This window comes from Armigeres subalbatus, chromosome 1 (genome assembly GCF_024139115.2).
Source record: "Armigeres subalbatus isolate Guangzhou_Male chromosome 1, GZ_Asu_2, whole genome shotgun sequence".
Lineage (NCBI taxonomy): Eukaryota > Metazoa > Arthropoda > Insecta > Diptera > Culicidae > Armigeres > Armigeres subalbatus.
In genome coordinates this window covers 160637370-160657135 of record NC_085139.1, presented here as the reverse complement: position 1 = coordinate 160657135, position 19766 = coordinate 160637370, and the positions used below count along the sequence as shown (strand labels likewise).

The window sequence follows — 19766 nt, the reverse complement described above, 5'->3', positions numbered from 1 at the left end:
AGTTTCACCAGAGTAATGGCAAAATAAAATACCGAGGATTGAGATTTGTTTTGAACAGTAGGAAACTGTTTGTGATTAAACATACCTTAGATCCGCATAGAATTCGACAGTTCATGTATTAAATCATAGTTAATTTCTTCTACTTTGAAATGCGTATGATTGTCTGCCACAATTGTCCTCTTGTCAAGTTGCAGTTAAATCAAATATGCCTAAAAAATCCATAAAACTGTTATAAATTCTTTATTTTTGAAGTTTTTATGTCGCAACACCAAATTGCGTATTTTAATATTTTCTAGAACTTCATACTTACTTCTAAAACTCCATAGAACATGCAAAAATTGTGGTAATGATAATCAAAACCCTGATTAATTCACCTAGCGATGTTGGTGCCTTTCTCGTAAAAAAATACTGAAAAATATAAGTGAGTGTATTTAGTGTGTTTTGCGCATAAAAAATAGTATTTTGGCCATAACTTCTGATCCCATAGTCCAAAATGGCCAATTTTCAATAACAAGCAATGGGACAGGATTCTCAGTCGAATGGAACTTGTTGCGGCCAATGCTAAGTTCCAAAAAGTGTGTCTACAAAATACATACATACATACATACACACAAACAGCACCTCACCTCAATTCGTCGAGCTGAGTCGATTGGTATATAAAACTATGGGTCTCCGAGCCTTCTATCCAAAATTTGGTTTTGGAGTGATCATATAGCCTTTACGTATACTTAGTAAACGAGAAAGGCAAAAAGGTTGAAAAACACATTTTTAATGGGTTGTCGGCATAAAACGTGACATATCTCCAAAATAATGAAATTACGAACTTGGCGTCATTGAGAAAGTTTTTCAGGGAAAGTTTTGCTACAAGTTTTGTGAAGACACGAACCTTGTATGTTGAAAAATGGAAAACATTTTTTTTTTTCATCTCACTAATAGGGGGATTGATCATTAAGCTGAATGCATCTAAAGAATACAAATACGGCAGATTACAGTGGGCTGGACATGTAGTGCGTATGCCGGAAGAGAGACCAGCAAAAGTCATGTTTAGCAGAGAACCTGGAAGAGGACGTCGGCTTCGGGGTAGACCCCGCACTTGCTGACTGTGTGCAATCGAGGAAGATGCGCATTGCGCATGTGGCCAGCGTGCAGGGAAACTGGCGACCTCAGAACGAGCGACCAATTCGGTGGGGGGAGTGTAGTGAAAAACACAATTTTCCAAATTACTTTATCGACCGCATCAAAATAGGTATATCTCATTACATCTTCATTAAAGAAGTGTTAGGTACTTGGCAATTGGGAAAGTTTTCAATCGAAATACTTTCATGAAAAATGATTAAAATAAAAAGCGCATATCGTGTGAATCATCCGGAGAACAACCTTGAGTTGAAGCATTAACGTCACTCGAAAAAAAACTGGATATTGTTTTCAATGGGAGCTTCGAAAATTGACTTTTAACGGATATTTATGATCTCCTGGAAGGCCATAGACTTTAAGTTTCTGATCGGATTGGTTGTGCTAATGGTTTTTAAAATCGCGATACTGAATCGAACCCAGCAACCTTCAGAATGGTCTTGCTTTGTACCTACGCATCTTACCGCACGAGTTGACCCTCTTTTGTCATGGGGTAAGATGCTGAGGGTGGGGTTCGATTCCCGATCCAGTCTAGGAAATTTTCAGTTGGACATTTTCTCGACTTTTTTGGGCATTGGTTAGCCTCATGATATACGAATGCAAAAATAAAATGGTAACTTGTCTTAGAAACCTCGCTTAATGCACACTAAGGTGCAAGGCGGCAATGTCCCAGTGGGGGATGTAATGCCAATAAAGAAGAAGGAAGTCTTTGACGGTGTTCAACCCTAAATAATTGGGAAAAGAAAAAAAAACAGGCCTGAGACTAAAAGCTTGTCTACAATTTTTTTAGATTCATGATTATCTTGTTTTAGTTCTGCTCCACACTACGTAATCTTAATATGCGCTGAGTTATTTCCAGATATTTTGCATGGCCAGTTTTCTCATGTTTCAAGCGTTTATTTTTTCTCATAGCATAAAACACAATTCATTACCTACAGACCTTACATCTTCTCAAACAATTCATCCACTATGTCTCTTCTCATCTATCTCACTCGTTGTAGAACGCTGGCAGCCAGGTGCCAATCCAAAAACAGACGATAAAGGTAATCCTTATTCATGTTTTTGTTTTAGTTTTCGGGCGTGATATTCTTTAGTGTTTTGATTTCACTGTTGTTTGTTGATTTCTGTTTAGATTTTAATTACATCTGTTCACATTTTCCCCTGAATCCCTATAGCTAATGTCTTCCTTGTAAAGATCCGTGCTCCAGTTAGATCAGTCAACGTTGTAGTTGAAGTCATAGCATATGCATCACTATGCATCAATTTACCTGTATCAATTAAAATAGTGTTGAAGTTTAGTATTTGTAGTCGAGAAAGGTTCCAGGTAATAATCATAATAACCTAAAAATATTTCGATGTCATTTCCATGCCTCATACTATCATTTTCTTCCATTGCGCACAAAATTGAATTGGTCAGGGTCATGTTTGCAAATAACAAACCATTGAATCACTTGTTGCTTTTTGAATTTCACTGAAAATTGATAGACTGTAACTCGGTTTAAATTGGAAATAATAAAGGAAGGTAATACCTTCAACATACACATCAATTTGACTGGTCAAGATCGCATCTAGGGTAAGGGTCACTGAATCGAGAACCTTCCCACAGATCTTGTTAGAAACTTTTCTTCTAAAGGCTTCATTCTCGAGTCGAAAATGCCATGCCTTGATTCGACCTTGAAACTGATTTACAAGTTGTAACGTGAAATTAATCAAATCTATTCAATATGCTATTGCAATACCTACGAATGATCACAATATCATTTTCATTTTCGCCAATGTTACTAACTGATTATTTCTGTAGATTCACAACTTACTTGTGCTTCTAAACATATAATTGAAATCTGTTGCTGGTGGAGAATAACAATCTCCGAAAAATAATTAAGATTATGTGCTAATATATGATAGATTATTGACCATCTCTTAACTACAGCACTATTTATATTAGATAAACCATCTCTCATCAAACACTATGCGATTAAAACAAGTGATTATGTGTAGCTTTTGTTTCTTTCTGTCTGTTTCCCCACCACGTGTAGGTGTCATCTATCTGAAGTCACATTTGGGCCGATATCTGTCGGTGGACTCATTCGGCAATGTCCTGTGTGAATCGGAGGAACGCGACGCTGGCAGTCGGTTCCAGATCAGCATCGCCGATGACAACTCAGGACGATGGGCACTGAAGAACGAGCAACGTGGCTACTTCCTCGGTGGTACCCCGGAAAAGCTGACCTGCACTGCCAAAGCCCCGGGCAAGGAGGAGTTTTGGAGTGTGCATCTTGCTGCTAGGCCACAGGTGAGGACTTATAAAAATATGACGACGCGATAAGATGAAGTTAGTAGATTTCAGCTATCCATTACTCATCAATTAGCATTTCATTGCTGATTGATATTTTCTTCTGAACCAATTGCCCTTATCCACGAAGTGGGAAATCCCAAAAATGTGCCAAGCTAGAAAAGTGAAGATTGTTGTTTTTGGTCTTCCCAACTAAGTGCGAGAGAGAAGCCTCGATCAACACCGACACTAATTCCATAATATATTTTTCCATCATTTTCGCACCAGGTTAATCTACGCGCCGTTGGACGCAAACGGTTTGCGCATCTATCGGAATCGCAAGACGAAATCCATGTCGACGCCAACATTCCATGGGGCGAAGATACGCTCTTCACGCTGGAGTTCCGCACCGATGAAGAGGGACGATACGCACTGCATACATGCAACAACAAGTAGGTATAAATCGTGGACGCTGACTTTCTCTACTCGGCATTGATTAAGACACAGTGGATATAAAATTTGATAAATGGAGTGCTCTGCGTGTCTTCCAACATTGCAGGACACATTATTATATAATCGTGCAATCGTTTCGTTTATTACGATACCATTTCCTTGTGTCAAATTTAAGATGAACCATAATATCATTGCGCAATGCCTTACCACATGCTCCACTGAGGCGACTTTGCCTAGTTGAACATGTCGTGTTGGTGATGAATTACTATTTGAGAAATAAACTATTAGGCGCTCAGTTGCATGCAAGCGTAAATTATACTGTCGATTTTACTAAAACAAACCAGGTGGTTCCACCTAGTGAAGATACCACTTTTATCGTGTTTATTAAGAAGTGTTTAGACACAAACATTGTGAATAAAATCACTATTTACGCTATTTACACAACACTTTCTAAATGTATGTAGTGACTTATCGTCACGAATAGAACTTATTGCAATCAAAGTCAAGTCTTCCTGTATAAAAGTGTTACAATTTCAATGTTACTAATTACATACAAACATACATTAGCACACAGGTATAGGAATTTTCTAAGTTTGTTATTCAGAGATGTTTGATAGCATTCAACGGACTTCGTAGTCATATGGCTACTGCTTCTGCCTCATACGCAGAAGGTCGTGGGTTCAATCCCAGGTCCGTTCCATTCTCCTACTTTGCATCTTTCTCTATATTTCTCATGTTCTAGCAATCGCTAGAACTGGAAATGGACTTCCATACCGTTTCCATTTCTATCCTATACCCTTCAACTTGACTATTCTAGCAGTAGCTGCTAGAATTGGAAATGAACTTAAAAAGCTCGTTTCCCTACATCTAATTAGAAATTTCATCAGTTGCTTCTATCTATAACATTGGCAGCTCGTTAACCAAGACGAACCTCTGCCTCTTGAACCTAACCCAAAAATTCCAATAATAAAAAATTCCGTATGAACTCGTGGCAAGTGCAGAGGTATATTCGGCTTGCAGTGGGCGAGTGATTACATCATCATTTCCTCCCCTTTCCCTACATTGACTTGCATTCTGACGTGGCAGGCGCCAGTATGACCTAACAAATGAGATGACCAGTACTTGTACATTGAAGATGAGTGCTAGTCCCAAGCGAACATCTGTTGGTTCTCTGTGCAAGAACAGCTGATCTGGTCATAATGGATTAGCAACTACGGGTAGTCAATCAAGCTCAAAGCTCAAGCTCAAGCAGATATGTTTGATAGCATTAAAAGTTCGTTTTTGGAGAAATTGTATAGTTTTTACGTATGGTCATCTGGGCGACAATAAGGTTGATCTTCTTTCAACAACCAATAATATCAATTAAATGGTTTGAATGTGTGAATCTGAGGACAAAAAAATTAAATTATAAAAAAATCCAACCTCCAGACTGTCAGTGAGAGCGATGACCCAATCTCACCACCTTAATCAAAGTTCACACTCGAAGACCGTACACTAAGTGTCTTGAAAGTAGAAAGACAAAGTTCCTCGTGATCGCTTCCGATAGAAAGTTTAATAGAAATTTACCTCAAGCTTCTTCATGCTGTAACCCAAGTTCGACAGCACTGCCATTTGACTGACTGTAATCTAGATAACATTTATTGAAGTTTCGGAAATTTAAAAGAAGACTCGTTCAAAAAACCGCGATCTAAGCTACTAAATGTTGGGCAATCGCAAGAAATTTCAATATGTAGGATCTGGCAATTGATCTGCTACATAAGTAAAAATTATATGATGCAAAATACGTATTGGGAAATGATTCTACTAAATCAAGACAAAATTTTCAAAACAACTTATCTGCTTTTGTAAACAAAGATTCAAACGACGATTTGACGAATCTGATAGCTCTTCCACGCAAACCAACACCATCAACAGGTAGCGGAACCTTCCCCTGCCTATTGCTGGTTTGGTTTGCGTGGGAGAGCTATCAGATTTGTCTAATCGTCGTTTGAATCTTTATTTACAAAAGCATATAAGTCGTTTTGAAAATTTTGTCTCGAAATATGGTCGAACCGTGAGCACTTCGTTATTTTGATACCAGGGGATGGGTTTTACGACAGGATTAGACGCCGTCACAAAAAGTGAAGAAAACCCAACTAAGGGGTTTCCAGGGTTCATTTCGAGCTAAGAGCGCCCATCGAGTTTGCCGAACCTTCTTCTTCTTCTTCATTCGCATTACATCCCCCACTGGGACAATGCCGCCTCGCAGCTTAGTGTTCAAAAAGCACTTCCACAGTTATTAACCAAGCCAAGTTACCATTTATGCATTCATATATCATGCGGCTAACACGATGATACTTTTATGCCCAGGGAAGTCGAGACAGTTTCCAATCCGAAAATTGTCTAGACCGGCAACGGGAATCGAACCCAGCCACCCTCAGCATGGTCTTGCTTTGTAGCCGCGCATCTTTAAGGAGGGCCCATCCGAACCCCTGCCGAACCTAAACCCTATGAATTTCACTGTCTGGAGTATGTTGGAGGCCGCGTCTGCTCTGAAACATGTTTTTTGTGCAAGACCTTAAGCGACATTTTGTGGCATCTGGTAAAATAGCACAAGAGCATCCGCGGGCTTCGTACAATGTGTTCCTCAATCGTCTGCGACGGATGGTTAAGCTCAAGGACGAAAAAGATGAACTTGGCCAGTACACTTTCAAAAAGTGATATAATTTATCTGTTTATTCTAATGTAGCACTTCAATTGACGGATGTACTAAGTCATACAATGGCTGTCTGCTCTTATCCCGCCTTTTGAAATCCAAGTCGTACTTTGCAGCAAACACGAAATGCAATTTGCTTAATCGCAACGCGCATTTCGAAGATTTTCCAGCACTATTCTTTACGGAGCGTGCACGATGATTGAGTCACATGCCAAAATCTTAATTTTAAATGTGATAGGTTGGCCATTAAATCGGAGGAACCGGTAATTTGGCTGATACTAAATTATTCTTAAGTTTTGATCCGATAGATTCAAATTCCAAAGAATCCATCTGTTGTGATATACTGATCCTTTCTAAACTATCTCAATTTGTTCAATTTATTCATACCACAAATACGTCTAAAAAGAGTTCAAAAGAATCTCAACTTCACATACAAAGATTGAACGTATGGTCTCATGTATCCAAGATTATAAGTACCGTCATCGGGGGTGACAATGGGTCTGGGGGGTGAGAATGCTTTATCGCTCTCACCGGCAGTCTGGAGGTCGTAGAGCAAAATCGTTCGAAAAGGTCTCTTATATTTTAGTCTTCTTGCCCTCAGATACATTCAATCTATTCTACAAGCGTTCTAAGTAGTTGAAACAGTGACCCATTTGACCCATTGTCACCCCCGACGACGGTAGTTGAAATCGGTGAGATATCGATATTTTAAAAAAAAATCTGAAATTTGTCTATGTCTCACTAAATAGGTACTAAAATTCTTATCTACTTTCTAAAGAATGTTTTTGATCCTCAGATTTTTTAAATTTTCATTTTTATGACCAGATTTTCTGCACATTTATCATACGTTCCACAATCGATCTACTTGTTTTAACAAAGCGAAAAGAAAAACTGATATATTTTAGCTTTAGACAATTGATAAAACTTAAATAACATTCTGAAATTGATGTACAAATATTTCTCGGCCCAAATTTAAGCGTAACAGGTCGTAAAAATCCGAATAATAGGCAGGATAGTCATGGGAAAGCGAAAACAGAGGAATTCTCATTTTCAAGAGAACAAATAAAGTTAGTTGTTAGTTTTGTTTTCAAATTTAAATTTCTAAACCATTTCTATGGATTTGAGCAAACAACGATTACTAGACGGTAGAATGATATTCTCGAATCCAGTGCGTATTTAGTTAACAAATTATTGTACCACTCGTAAAAAAATCTATTCCTCCGTCGCAAATAAAAAAAAAAGCTACATTGATATTGGCCACCACGTGGTGGATTCTGACGGTGGATGCTTTGATAGCACGTGCTATTTGCACTGTGGATAAACTTCACACATGTATGGGAGCCTTGGAAAATGATCACGAAAGTTGTTAAAATGAAAAAGGAGTATAACCATAGTGAGTCAATGTCACCAAATTTATTCACTTGCATAGAACTGAGCACGCTCGATCCGTACGAATCTTGAATCCAAATGCAGCGAATCAGGACAAACATGCATCACTCATCAACCGATGGATGGTTTTTGGAAATTATTCCATTTTTCACAAGAACCGCATGCCGCAAAACACATCACGCGTATACAAATTGTCTTTCATTCTAAAATAATTTCTAACCATCAGCCAAAACGGCACCCGATTGAAGCGATTTGGATAGAAGATAAGAATTGTTAACATTTCGTGGATAAAGGGCGGGCTCTCCTCCCCATCTATTGGGTCAATCTGGGAAACGAGGGCTTAATTGTATTATTGATTGTACGAACTTTCTTCTGGAAGGAGATTCTCTACATATCCCGTGGTTTTTGCATAAGTGTCTTTGTATGGAACCACCCCACCCATGTTTGGTCCTTCATGCAGGAGTTTGATGAAATGCATTCAATAATATAAACAAGATCAAATCGTTTGTCAGATATGACCAGTGCTATCGGCAGGTGCCTTGCTACAATAGATGGTAGTATCATCATCATCATCATCATCAGCCAAAACGGCAAAAATCGAGGAGCGAAGAAAAATTTGACATCCGTCGCGCGTGGCATGCTACGAACATTTTCACCTGCCTCACTGATTTAAGGCTGTGAACCATTCCATCGATCCGTTTGACCTTTAGTTAACTTTAAATTTTACCCCGAAGGCGACCGAGTAAATGACAAAAATGCCCAGAGACACGATCTGGTCCATCCGGGTTTTGCAGCAACGCAATCAAGCTACCAATTGGTTGAACAGGAGAAGCAGTTGTTTCGGAGTGTAGAACGTAGCCGCCTATTCGATTGATACGAGCTTTGTTTTGTCATTCTGTTGGGGTCCAGGGGGAGTAGCTGGCCGTGGGATGATTGGTTGTGTTGTCCCTTTTGTGTATCATGGAGGCACTAGGCTCGGATTGTTTTGGTTGTTAATCACCGGTGGTGGTTGTCTTCTTTTCGAAGGATTCCTGTACGCGAACTTTGTTTGCGGTGACCTCATGTTGCGCTCCGCAATTCGCATATTTTAATCCTGAATGTCTGGATTTTTGGCGATACTGAACCATAGTTATTTTTCCGTTTGAGATGCTTATCTCCACACTTGACGCATCGAGGTGCCAAGTGACAATTTCCATGGCCATGGTACCAGGCCGAAGCAGAATTATTGCACTGTGCACTGGTTTCTACCCCTGCCAATCGACAATGATAGTGACAATTACTCTCATACTTTTCAGGCGCTAGAGAATTACAGAATTACAATTGATCACGGTAAGCCAGCGAAACCCAGCCAAAAAGAATAAGAATTATCGCCACAGCCGGTACTCATGCCATTCTAGGGTATAGTAAGTTAACATCATCAGCACCCTCGGCATTTTAGGGTTGACAGTGTTGAACTATAGAATGGAATTATACTGAAAATAAGCTACACTGAGAAAAATTCCATGGTAACGGTTACTATTTTGTAGACTACGCCATGTTTTTAAAACAACCACAAATTTTCAGTTAAATTAACCACGCATTCGGACAAATTCACCACTGATTCAGTTCAAGCAACAACATTCCACCAGGACCAAAGTTGATTTTTACTGCGCGCATGGTAAAATCAAACGGGTTTGTTGTCTGCTGAAAATCGTCGGTGCGTATTCTTAAATTAACCCTCGGAATGGTAGTTTCGACCGCAACATTTTTTTGCGTGTAGAGCCGTGAGTTCTTTCGAACAAAGTTTTCAAGTTCAAAGTTTGAATTTGTCCGAAATTGGTAATTATTTTCATAACCGTATCGTAGAGAAGCCTTATTTGCGATCGCTATATCAATCTTCAACGGTTTTCTATCTTCTATGACATCGGCTTGAATGCCACATAGGTCGAAAATCATTTGACCGAATTGGCCCTGACGAAAGCGAGAAAACAAAATGGGGGCTTTTTTATTTCACCCGGCAAGGGATATAGGACGTCAGTTTTAAAATGCTTATTAAAGCGTTAAAACACATTTTAACCGAAAATAGATCATTATTTTGGGTTAGAAATTTAATTTACTTTTATATTGGTAACACAAAAGTTGAATTATTTTGATTAAAAAAACATGTGTAGATAAGGAGCCTAACATGTAGTGTTTCAAAACTCTAACTCTATGTATTTAAAAGTTTTCAGTAAAACACTGTTAATAACATTTTAAAAGCATTTTAAAATATACTTCCTATACTTCACCATGTTCAAAAACAGTGATTTCACGCACACGTCCGTCACCGCTAGATGGCAACGGCGCGGGTGCGTCAAAGCGAATTGACCGTTTGGCCGAAACGGTTATTGAACCTAAGACGTTTGGCCAAAGAAATAATTTAGCCAAACAAGTCTTTTTGCCGAAAATGACTTCTAGCCGAACGGGTCATACGGTAGTCAAATTACGCTTATTCGTACAGGTCATTTGGCCGAAAATGTCGGTTGGCTGAACAGATCATACGATCGAATATGCCATTCGGCCATTTGGTTGACAGGTCACTTGATCGAACAGCTCACGGAAAATGAAAATAGCATTTAGTTGAACCAATAATTTTCTTTTCTTCTATGGCTCTACATTCCTACTGGATATTGGCCTACTTCTCTTCTTCTTCTTCTTCTTCTTCTTCTTCTTCTTCTTCTTATTCTTCTTATTTCTATTTGGGTGGTGTTTTCTTTTGTGCACACACCCACCTAATTGGACCGGCATCGCAGGCCATATGTCCACCAATTTCTACTTAATACTCCGGTGGAGTTTACAATCAATGTTTTGCGCAATAATTCTATGTATTTATTTGATTTTACGTCCGTAGACTTCTGTATTCGTTTATAGTATTATAGACTTTTAATCCCTTTATATTAAAGAGTGTGGAGAGGCTGTGCCTACTTCTCAACTATATTCTATTCTATTCTGCTTCTCAATCTATTATTCTAACTTGGATGAAATCATTAGAATGGAGCTCTTCCAATAGTCTCGTGTTGAAAACTCCTTAAAGTATCTACTCGTTTGAGGTCCGCATGGAAAATTTGAGCTTGAGCTTGATTGACTGCTCGTGGTTGCTACTCCATTATGACCAGATCAGCTGTTCTTGCACAGGGAACCAACAGATGTTTGCTTGGGACTAGCACACATCTTCAATGTACAAGTACTGGTGATCTCATTTGTTAGGTCATACTGGCGCCTGCCACGTCAGAATGCAAGTCAATGTAGGGAAGGGGGAGGAAATGATAATGCAATCACTCGCCCACTGCAAGCCGAATATACCTCTGCACTTGCCACGAGTTCAAGCGGAATTTGTTGGAATTTCTGAGTTAGGTTCGAGAGGCAGAGGTCCGTCTTGGTTAACGAGCTGCCAATGTTATAGATAAGAGAAGGTAACTGATGGAATTTCTAATTGGATGTAGGAGGAAACGAGCTCTATAGTTCATTTCCAATTCTAGCAGATTACTGTTAGAATACTCAAGTTGAAGGTATAGGAAAATAATGGAAACGGTATGGAAAGTCAATTTCCAGTTCTAGCGATTGCTAGAACATGAGAATTAATGAGAAAGATACAAAGTACGAGAATGGAACGGACCTGGGATTGAACCCACGACCTCCTGCGTATGAGGCAGAAGCAGTAGCCATATGACTACCAAGCCCGCTTCAATTTGAGGTCCGCATGGAAAATTGTAGACAAACAGTAATGATTATTTATTTTTCAATCAAACAACATGTTCGGTTTAATATGAAATTCTATTCCTATTATGTCAAAAGGCATATTTGGCCATAAAATATGTTCGGCCAAATCTTGAGCTTGGCCCGTAGGTGTTATTCTATTATTATCAGGTCAGCTGTTCTTACACAAAGAATCAGTAGATGTTTGCTTGAGACTTACTTGAATGTACAATTAGCGGTGATCCCAATTGTTAGGCCACGCTGACACCTGCCTTAGCAAAATGCAAATCAAAATGAACGACATGTTGATGCAATTACCCACTTAATGCTTAATGAGCCGAACATATAACTGCTCTTGCCAGTAGTTCATGCGGATTTTTTTATTTTTCTGTTAGGTTCGAGGGCGGAGATTCATCTTGGATAACAAGTTGCCAATGTGGTAGCAATTTAATTGAAGTGTTTAATTGGATGTAGGAAACGAACTATCGTTCATTTCCAATTCTAGCAACTACTGCTAGAATACCCATAATAAATGAATAAATAAATAAATAATTTATTAAATAATAAAATATATTATTAAATAAATAAATAAATATATAAATCAATAAATAAATATATAAATCAATAAATAAAATGGATAGAAATGTAAACGAGTCCATTCCCAATGTAAGCAATGCTATAACTTGAGCAAAAAAGAAAAAAGGAAAATGAAACGGACTTAAGCAGAATCTGTAACCTTTAACCGTCGTTTAGATCTATTGTGATATATGCCCCATTTGATATAGCTTTGTCAAGTTGAAGCATTATTGCTATGTAGAGCAATCGCATCGCCTTGACTTACAGCGTTGTCCCAATTCGGTATTATGGTTCTGATGAACTTTATTACCATATTGGGATTTGTTCTCCAAACTTCAGAGGATTCTATCAGCCCCCTGTTGAAAAACTGTATTCTTTTTTTTAAATTGCCGGACAATGGTCAATGAAACGACATACATCATCTTGAAGTTTTCCTAACAGCTTCAAGTGATATCGACTCGGACAATGGCCTGTTATAAGGCCTGCGTAAGTACTTAGATTTTTTTTTGAAGATCTACAATTTTGCTAGTACCGGTTTGACTCAAATTCCGAACATGACTCATATTCCGAACACTCGCTTTTTAAATGGCTATTTTGGCTTTATATGTATAATTTTCCCCATAAGATCTTGAATTCGTTTGTAACCTTGATCCTTAAAGTGGAAAACCAATGGAAGTTTTAGTTTTTGGGCACTAAAACGTCAGTGTACGGAATATGAGTCATGTTCGGAATTTGAGCCAAAACGGTACTAAATACGTTGGGTTTAATTAAACGTCTTGACTGCCTCGCAATTATTTTTTAAAGTTCCCAGGATTTGAGTTCCATTCTAAGAGCACACGCAGATACACCACAAAATGGTCCTGGGCCTATAAATTGTCGAGATGATCCAAGTCTTGCCAGCATATCAGCTTGTTCGTTGCCTTCAATGCCACAATGACCGGGAACCCAATTCAGATACACTTTGTTACGGACAAAGTTTGGAGTGATTGAACATATTTCTAAACAAGTTTGGACGTGCATGTTGCTGAATTCAAGGCGTTCAATGCTACTTGACTATCATAATGTGACCATACGTATACTATCATAATGTGGCCATCCCAGACAACCAGAATGCATGCATAATAGAATTGTTTTTCTGTTATGCGATGCCTATGCGCACAAATTTCATCGCTTACCAGTCGCGAAAACACTTTTTACGTACAAAAGTGGAGGCGATATATGTAAGTGTATTTCTTATCCGACGTTGCACGGAAGTGTATGCGATGTGCACGATTTTTATGCGAGTTTGTTCGTTATGCATTGCGATGTAGTTTGTGATAACAAACTCTGTTTGACAGATAATCCGATTTCATGTGAGTTTGATTGCAGGAATATGCGATGTCAACAAATGAAGCTGGAAGAAACTCGTAAAATAGCCTACTGTGCGGGAAAATTTATAAATAAACTGATGAGCTTTGCACAACAATGCGAATCTGATGAAACTTGGATCGGTAAACGATTTTGATCGTGCATTCTTATGCGATGTGTGGTTGTCTGGGATTCCGCATTTTCACAATTTGTCCCACGCTGAAAAGCATCCCGCGAAACGTCCAGCTTTCAACTTATTTCTAGTTTATGTCCCGCGAAATACAGAAAAATAGAATACATTACTAATTAGTATTTTGAAAGAAATTATAAGATTTCAAAAAAATTATAATTTTTACTAAGACTAACGTTTTGTAAGGCAATCATATGGATCATAGAAATCAAGATTAAGATTTTCTCCTGTGACAAAAAATAAATTATCTCTATAGTTTTTTTTCCCAAGCCTTATACCCTGGGAATCTTGTAACCAGATTTTGCTTCCATGTATTTCCTGCTGCGTAATTGCTTGGATTTTGACACGGAACGTCCAAAATTCCACTCCATTTAAATGCCATGCGGACCAAAATCTTGCGGAAAATCTACCCCAGTTAGAAGACGACCTTTACTGTGTTGATATTGGATATCGATAGCAGTGTTGGGAAAAACTCAAATTCCTAAATCTTTTCCAAAATTTAAATCAAGCGCGAGTCAACACCTCATGGCACAGAGAATCGTTCATGATTCGACTCGCGGTTTGCATCATTGCTTGATTTCTACGTGTTATTCTCCATTGAATAAATCTGAATTTACTTTCTTGTCTTAAAACAATGGAAAATAAATCCATAGGTAACATAAAATACGCTTTTATTGGGTTTTGGTGCTTTTTGAAGCGAAATCTTTTTTTGGCGAATAAGCGGAACGATGCAATTCTGCATGCAAAAGTCAAGCACGATGCTCTCCCTGCAGAATCGCAAGCGATCTTAAATGGGACGGAATTTTTGATTTTCTGAGCAGATATCTATTCATATTCAGTATCACCTGTTTGGAAATAAATTGGAACTAAAACCGTGAACCATATTCCTGAAGGTGAAAGAAAACCAGAATAGACCTTTAGAAAAATATGATCTAATTAATTCATAATCACAGTATTTACTTTTGTCAGGTATTTTAGAAAGAGTTATTTAGGTTATTCGGAAAACAATTTTCGAGGTTCGATATCATTGCTTCTATCGCTACAAACAAAATTGCCTGATGGTGTATAAGCAACCGGTGCCGGTCTTGACAATTTTCGGATTGGAAATTGTCTCGATTTCCCTGGGCATAAAAGTATCATCGTGTTAGCCTCATGATATACGAATGCAAAAATGGTAACTTGGCTTAGAAACCTCACAGTTTAATAATTGTGGAAGTGCTTAATGAACACTAAGCTGCGACGCGGCTCTGTCTCAGTGTGTGGGGATGTAATGCCAAGAAGAAGAAGAAGAAGAAGAAGAAGAAGAAGATGGCGTATAATACGTTATATTCGTTATATTCTTTCTCATGTCTTTGTTGGAACATCTTGATTGAATAAACTAAGATAGCTCATATCCCACCGGTCCCAAAATAACAATTTTACTTCTTTTAAGGTACCTCAACTCAAACGGAAAGCTTGAAACCAAATGCACCGACGATTGTCTGTTCAGTGCCGAGTACCACAGTGGCCACTTGGCATTGCGTGACCGCCATGGGTTGTATCTGTCCCCAATTGGGTCGAAGGCCGTCCTCAAGTCACGCTCACAGACCGTCACTCGGGATGAGCTGTTCTCGCTGGAAGACTCGCTGCCACAGGCTTCGTTTGTCGCTGCTTTGAACAACAAGTACGTTTCGGTCAAGCAAGGCGTGGACGTAACCGCCAACCAGGACGAGATTGGCGATAACGAAACGTTCCAGCTGGAGTACGATTGGTCTGCCCATCGTTGGGCCTTGAGAACAACTCAGGTGAGTTCGTTATGGCCATTAAATTAATTCAAGCTCTACAATGGTTATGTTCTTATCTTTTTAGGACCGTTACTGGTGTCTTTCCACTGGTGGTGGTATTCAAGCCACTGGAAACCGCCGTTCGGCTGATGCACTCTTTGAATTGGTTTGGCATGGAGAGGGCTCTGTGTCGTTCCGTGCCAACAATGGAAAGCTGCTGGCCACTAAACGATCGGGACATCTTTTTGCCACCGCTGAAGCAGTCGAAGATACCACCAAATTCTATTTCTATCTCATCAACCGACCGATTCTGGTGCTGAAGTGCGAGCAGGGCTTTGTCGGTTATCGTGCCCCGGGAAGCAATAAGCTTGAGTGCAATAAGGCTATCTACGAGACCATCCTGGTTGAGCGTGCACCCAAGGGTGTGGTGTACTTCAAAGGTAAGATTAAATTGAATTGCTTTCACTGTTCTTTGTCTACTTCGTGGGTACTATTATCAAAGCTTTTGATCCCACCAAACTCTTCTCCGTGTCTAACAACATCTCTGGAATCACCATACGGTATTACTACGGAGGAGCAGGCATGTTATGCTGTTAAATACCACTCGATCTACACATTCAGATGAACGAGGGTGCCAATCACCGCTGGTCTGTTACCACTACCGTACTTAATTGAACAATTCATCAGCCAACGAGCTAAGTGCCATGATCGGTTCAACGTTCCGGAAGACCACGTGCTCAAATTAATTCTCAACACCTTCATCGAGTTCTTCCGACAGGCTGATGCAAATGGAGATCATTCCTGCAATAATGCATACTACCTCCGACGATATCGTTATGTTCGCGCTTGCGATCCTTACAGCCTTCAGCCGGAACCTAAGCTTTTCACTGTTCAGCTTGGTTTACAGACACTTGAAGTATCTATCAACTTGTTTGTTCACTCACGGTGCGGCGGTCACTGAGATATGAATCATCGCTGTATGTTTATCTCCTCTTTTTACGTGAGGTTGTGCAGATCCCAGCGCATAATCACCGACTCAAGAGTTACGGTTTTTACTTCCGCCTTTTCCAATGATTTTGGAAGGCGATCCTGCATAGTCGAGCTGTCAATCACATATGGTCCTTCTGAAGCTCGAATAGAGTCTCTCCGTTTTGAGTCGGCCTAGTTGTTACCACGTTCTCCCTTAAGTCCCTCAGCTTCGGATTCTATCTTACCTTAATGAAGAGCGCTACATACTTCATAGCGTTGTCGGCCTTGACGAGTGCGGTTTCCTCTCAAGGCGTCTTCTAACGAAATGTTCGCTGAGTGGTGTGCCCTTGAAAAACCGAGTAGACTTAAATTTGGACTCCAAGAAGCTTGTCTTTAAACAATAGTTGGATTTTTTTAAAACCGTTTTTATTTTTCACAGGTCAAAATGGAAAATACTGGCGAATTGACGGCGAAGGAATTGCAGCAGATTCTGACACACCGGTGGATGGATTCTACATTGAACTGCGAGAACCCACGCGCATCTGCTTGCGATCCAAAGACGGTCGGTACCTCGGGGCGACGAAGAATGGCACATTTAAGCTGGTTGACACCGGATTTGACACGGCCACACAGTGGGAATACTAAGAAGCATCTTTCGTCGGCATCTCATCGGTTCGGGTTAGAACTCGCATTCGAAATTTTAGCATGTTAGGTTACTCTTCTCGCACCTCTTCTACTATTGCTACATACTATACGAGTACGATGGAAGACTATCGGAAACAAACGAAATTCATTGGAAGGAAAACCATACACGACGCAATCAATCTCTCTCACTCTTTTAAACTATACTCTTCATATTTTATTTGTAAATTTATTTTACTTACTTTCTTATTATAAAAGATAGAGTATTTTATAGATGCAGTCAATGAAAAAAATGATAAAAGAAAGCTCTCAACTCGAGCAAGCGTTAGAGCAAATAATTTCGAAGATTCGTATTGTTATTTCGAAGCAACCATCTCAATGATGCATGCGTAATATTTATTGCAATATTCATACATCAAAAAAGCTAAATTAGGGATAATATCTAGTGATCACTTAAATTAGAAACAAACTATCATAAACATGGAATGAATAAAATAAAATGTATGACATAACAAAATCATGCTTTTTCTTGAACACAAACAAACATTATCGTCTCAATTCTTAAAGCAAGCAATCAAAGATTAAACTACAAAGTTGATAAAAGGTAGAAGGTGTTTGATGTTGATAGACATTCAACCCGCAAAAGTGATACACTGCTTGATATAATTCATTTTGCCAATCGTTAAAACGAAAACGTCCATCAACAAATTCATATTATATACCCCAACGCCCGCGAGACACATATTAAGAAGTGAGATCCATCATCACGACCATATTCCTCAAATAACGATGAAACTGTGAAAAATATAATAAAATGGAACTGTATAATAAATAACTCAACAACTGCCAAACAGTCTGATTGGTTTGTTCTACCACCAGCAAATCAAACATCAATAGAATCAGTTCACTTTTTCACGCACGACCCAGTCCAAGAACGTCATTAGTTTTTATTGCTGTCTCCAAGATCATAATAAAACCAAACATAGATCACGTATGGGTACAATACCCACGATTGATGACGCAAATATATGCAATTGCATCAAACTTTGTAAAGTATTTATCATTAGATATGAGTTTTTTTAAGTGCTTAGGAACTCCATTAGCAAAGCATGTAAAAAATACTAATTTATTATGTTTAAGTTAGTCGAGAAAAGTGTTCTTGTGTTGTAACAGACCATATTTCGACAAATAACTTTGAGCGCGCAATGATGGGGAAAAAATATGGGCCTCCCGATTTGGCACAGAAAAAACGGCGGATAACGTACAGCGAATAATTTTCTATCGTCCGTACGAAAACGCTATTTGGAATATTTTACGAATTTATAAAAAAATAAAAATGATACAATATACAGAAAAAAGAAAGCATAATGTAAACGTATGTGTGTAATCAAATCGAATTGAAGTAAATATATCAATAAAATAATAACTTTCTTTTTTATTCAAAAGAATATATCACATACCTTAGTTCGGAGGTAACATAGTTATTATTCAAAAGAAAAATTGTAATTGGACTTTGGTTTTGGAAATAAAGTAAATTTTAGAAAATGTTGAATTGGGATACCTGCTCTTCAAAAGGTAAAAAAGCTGAACTATTTTACCAGTTCATAATGTGCATGTTGCTATTATAACTGAAACATATCTTAAGCCTGGACTCTCATCAAGAGATATCCTAATTATCATATATAGGAACGATTGTCTATATAAAGGATAATCTACAACGAATTACATCCCAGCATCGTGGCGCTGCAGAAAATGTAAGGTACGGAGATTCACCACATGCATTAAGGAAGCCCCTATTCCTCTCATCGCAGACGTGATTTTCCCACCAGCGACCTGCAGCCGTCCTAGTCCTGTGTAGCTCACACGATTGGGTTTTCCTAAATCTACCTGCAGTCAAGTATCACTTAACTGCGAGCAATGCGTCTCAATTTCCGAGTAACGACGACTGTCAGCATCCACCGCAAGCAACAGAGACCGCACACCGAAAGATCGCCAAATCGCACTCCGTCACAGACGCCATCTAGCCCTCCAGGTCGCGCTTTTATCATAAGCTTAATGGAAGACTTATGGAGCTTATGCGCCAACTGATGCTGCCGACCTGCAAGACAAAGAGAACTTCTACAGTCAACTCAATGCTGTCGTAGATAGAATTCCGAAGGGTGATATCAAGATCTGTTTCAGCGACTTCAATGCGAAAATCGTAAATGATGCGCTGATGTGGAAGCGATATACGTATATATTGTATATGGAAGTACCTATACGGCCTCCACTTTAGCATCTTATGTGACGTCATATACGATCTTGTGTTTACTGGGGAGAGTTTGATGACGGTTCAAACAATGGATCACCGATGAGACCTGGAGGAAGATAGAGGGGCGAAGAAAAGCCAAAACCGCGATAGAGCGATCAAAAACCAGAGGAGCCATAGTCTTAGCCCGTCAACGATACTCGGCTCTTGAGAAGGAAGTAAAACGCTCATGTCGACAGGACAAGCGAGCGTGGGCAGACTCTTTGGCCGACGAAGGAGAGAGAGCCGCAGCAACCGGGGACATTCGCCTCCTATATGATATCTCACGACGCTTAAGCGGAGCAAAGATGATGCCTGTGAAAGACGCGAATGATCAG

At 39.2% G+C, this 19766-nt stretch overlaps 1 protein-coding gene across 6 annotated transcripts in view; it reads left to right on the top strand.

The window, feature by feature from the left end:
• LOC134205427 (protein singed) overlaps positions 1 to 18567 on the top strand; it is a 191987-nt gene extending 173420 nt beyond the window's left edge. For 5 of the 6 annotated variants that reach the window (XM_062680665.1, XM_062680667.1, XM_062680663.1 and 2 more), the window contains 6 exons: positions 2133 to 2174; positions 3168 to 3424; positions 3692 to 3855; positions 15200 to 15551; positions 15616 to 15970; positions 16939 to 18567. In XM_062680665.1, the coding sequence (XP_062536649.1) occupies positions 2133 to 2174; positions 3168 to 3424; positions 3692 to 3855; positions 15200 to 15551; positions 15616 to 15970; positions 16939 to 17144 (1376 nt within the window). In that variant the 3' untranslated portion in view covers positions 17145 to 18567. The remainder of the gene's footprint in view (positions 1 to 2132; positions 2175 to 3167; positions 3425 to 3691; positions 3856 to 15199; positions 15552 to 15615; positions 15971 to 16938) is intronic. The other variant, XM_062680668.1, reaches the window with a different exon arrangement.
• The last annotated feature ends 1199 nt before the right edge of the window (positions 18568 to 19766 follow it).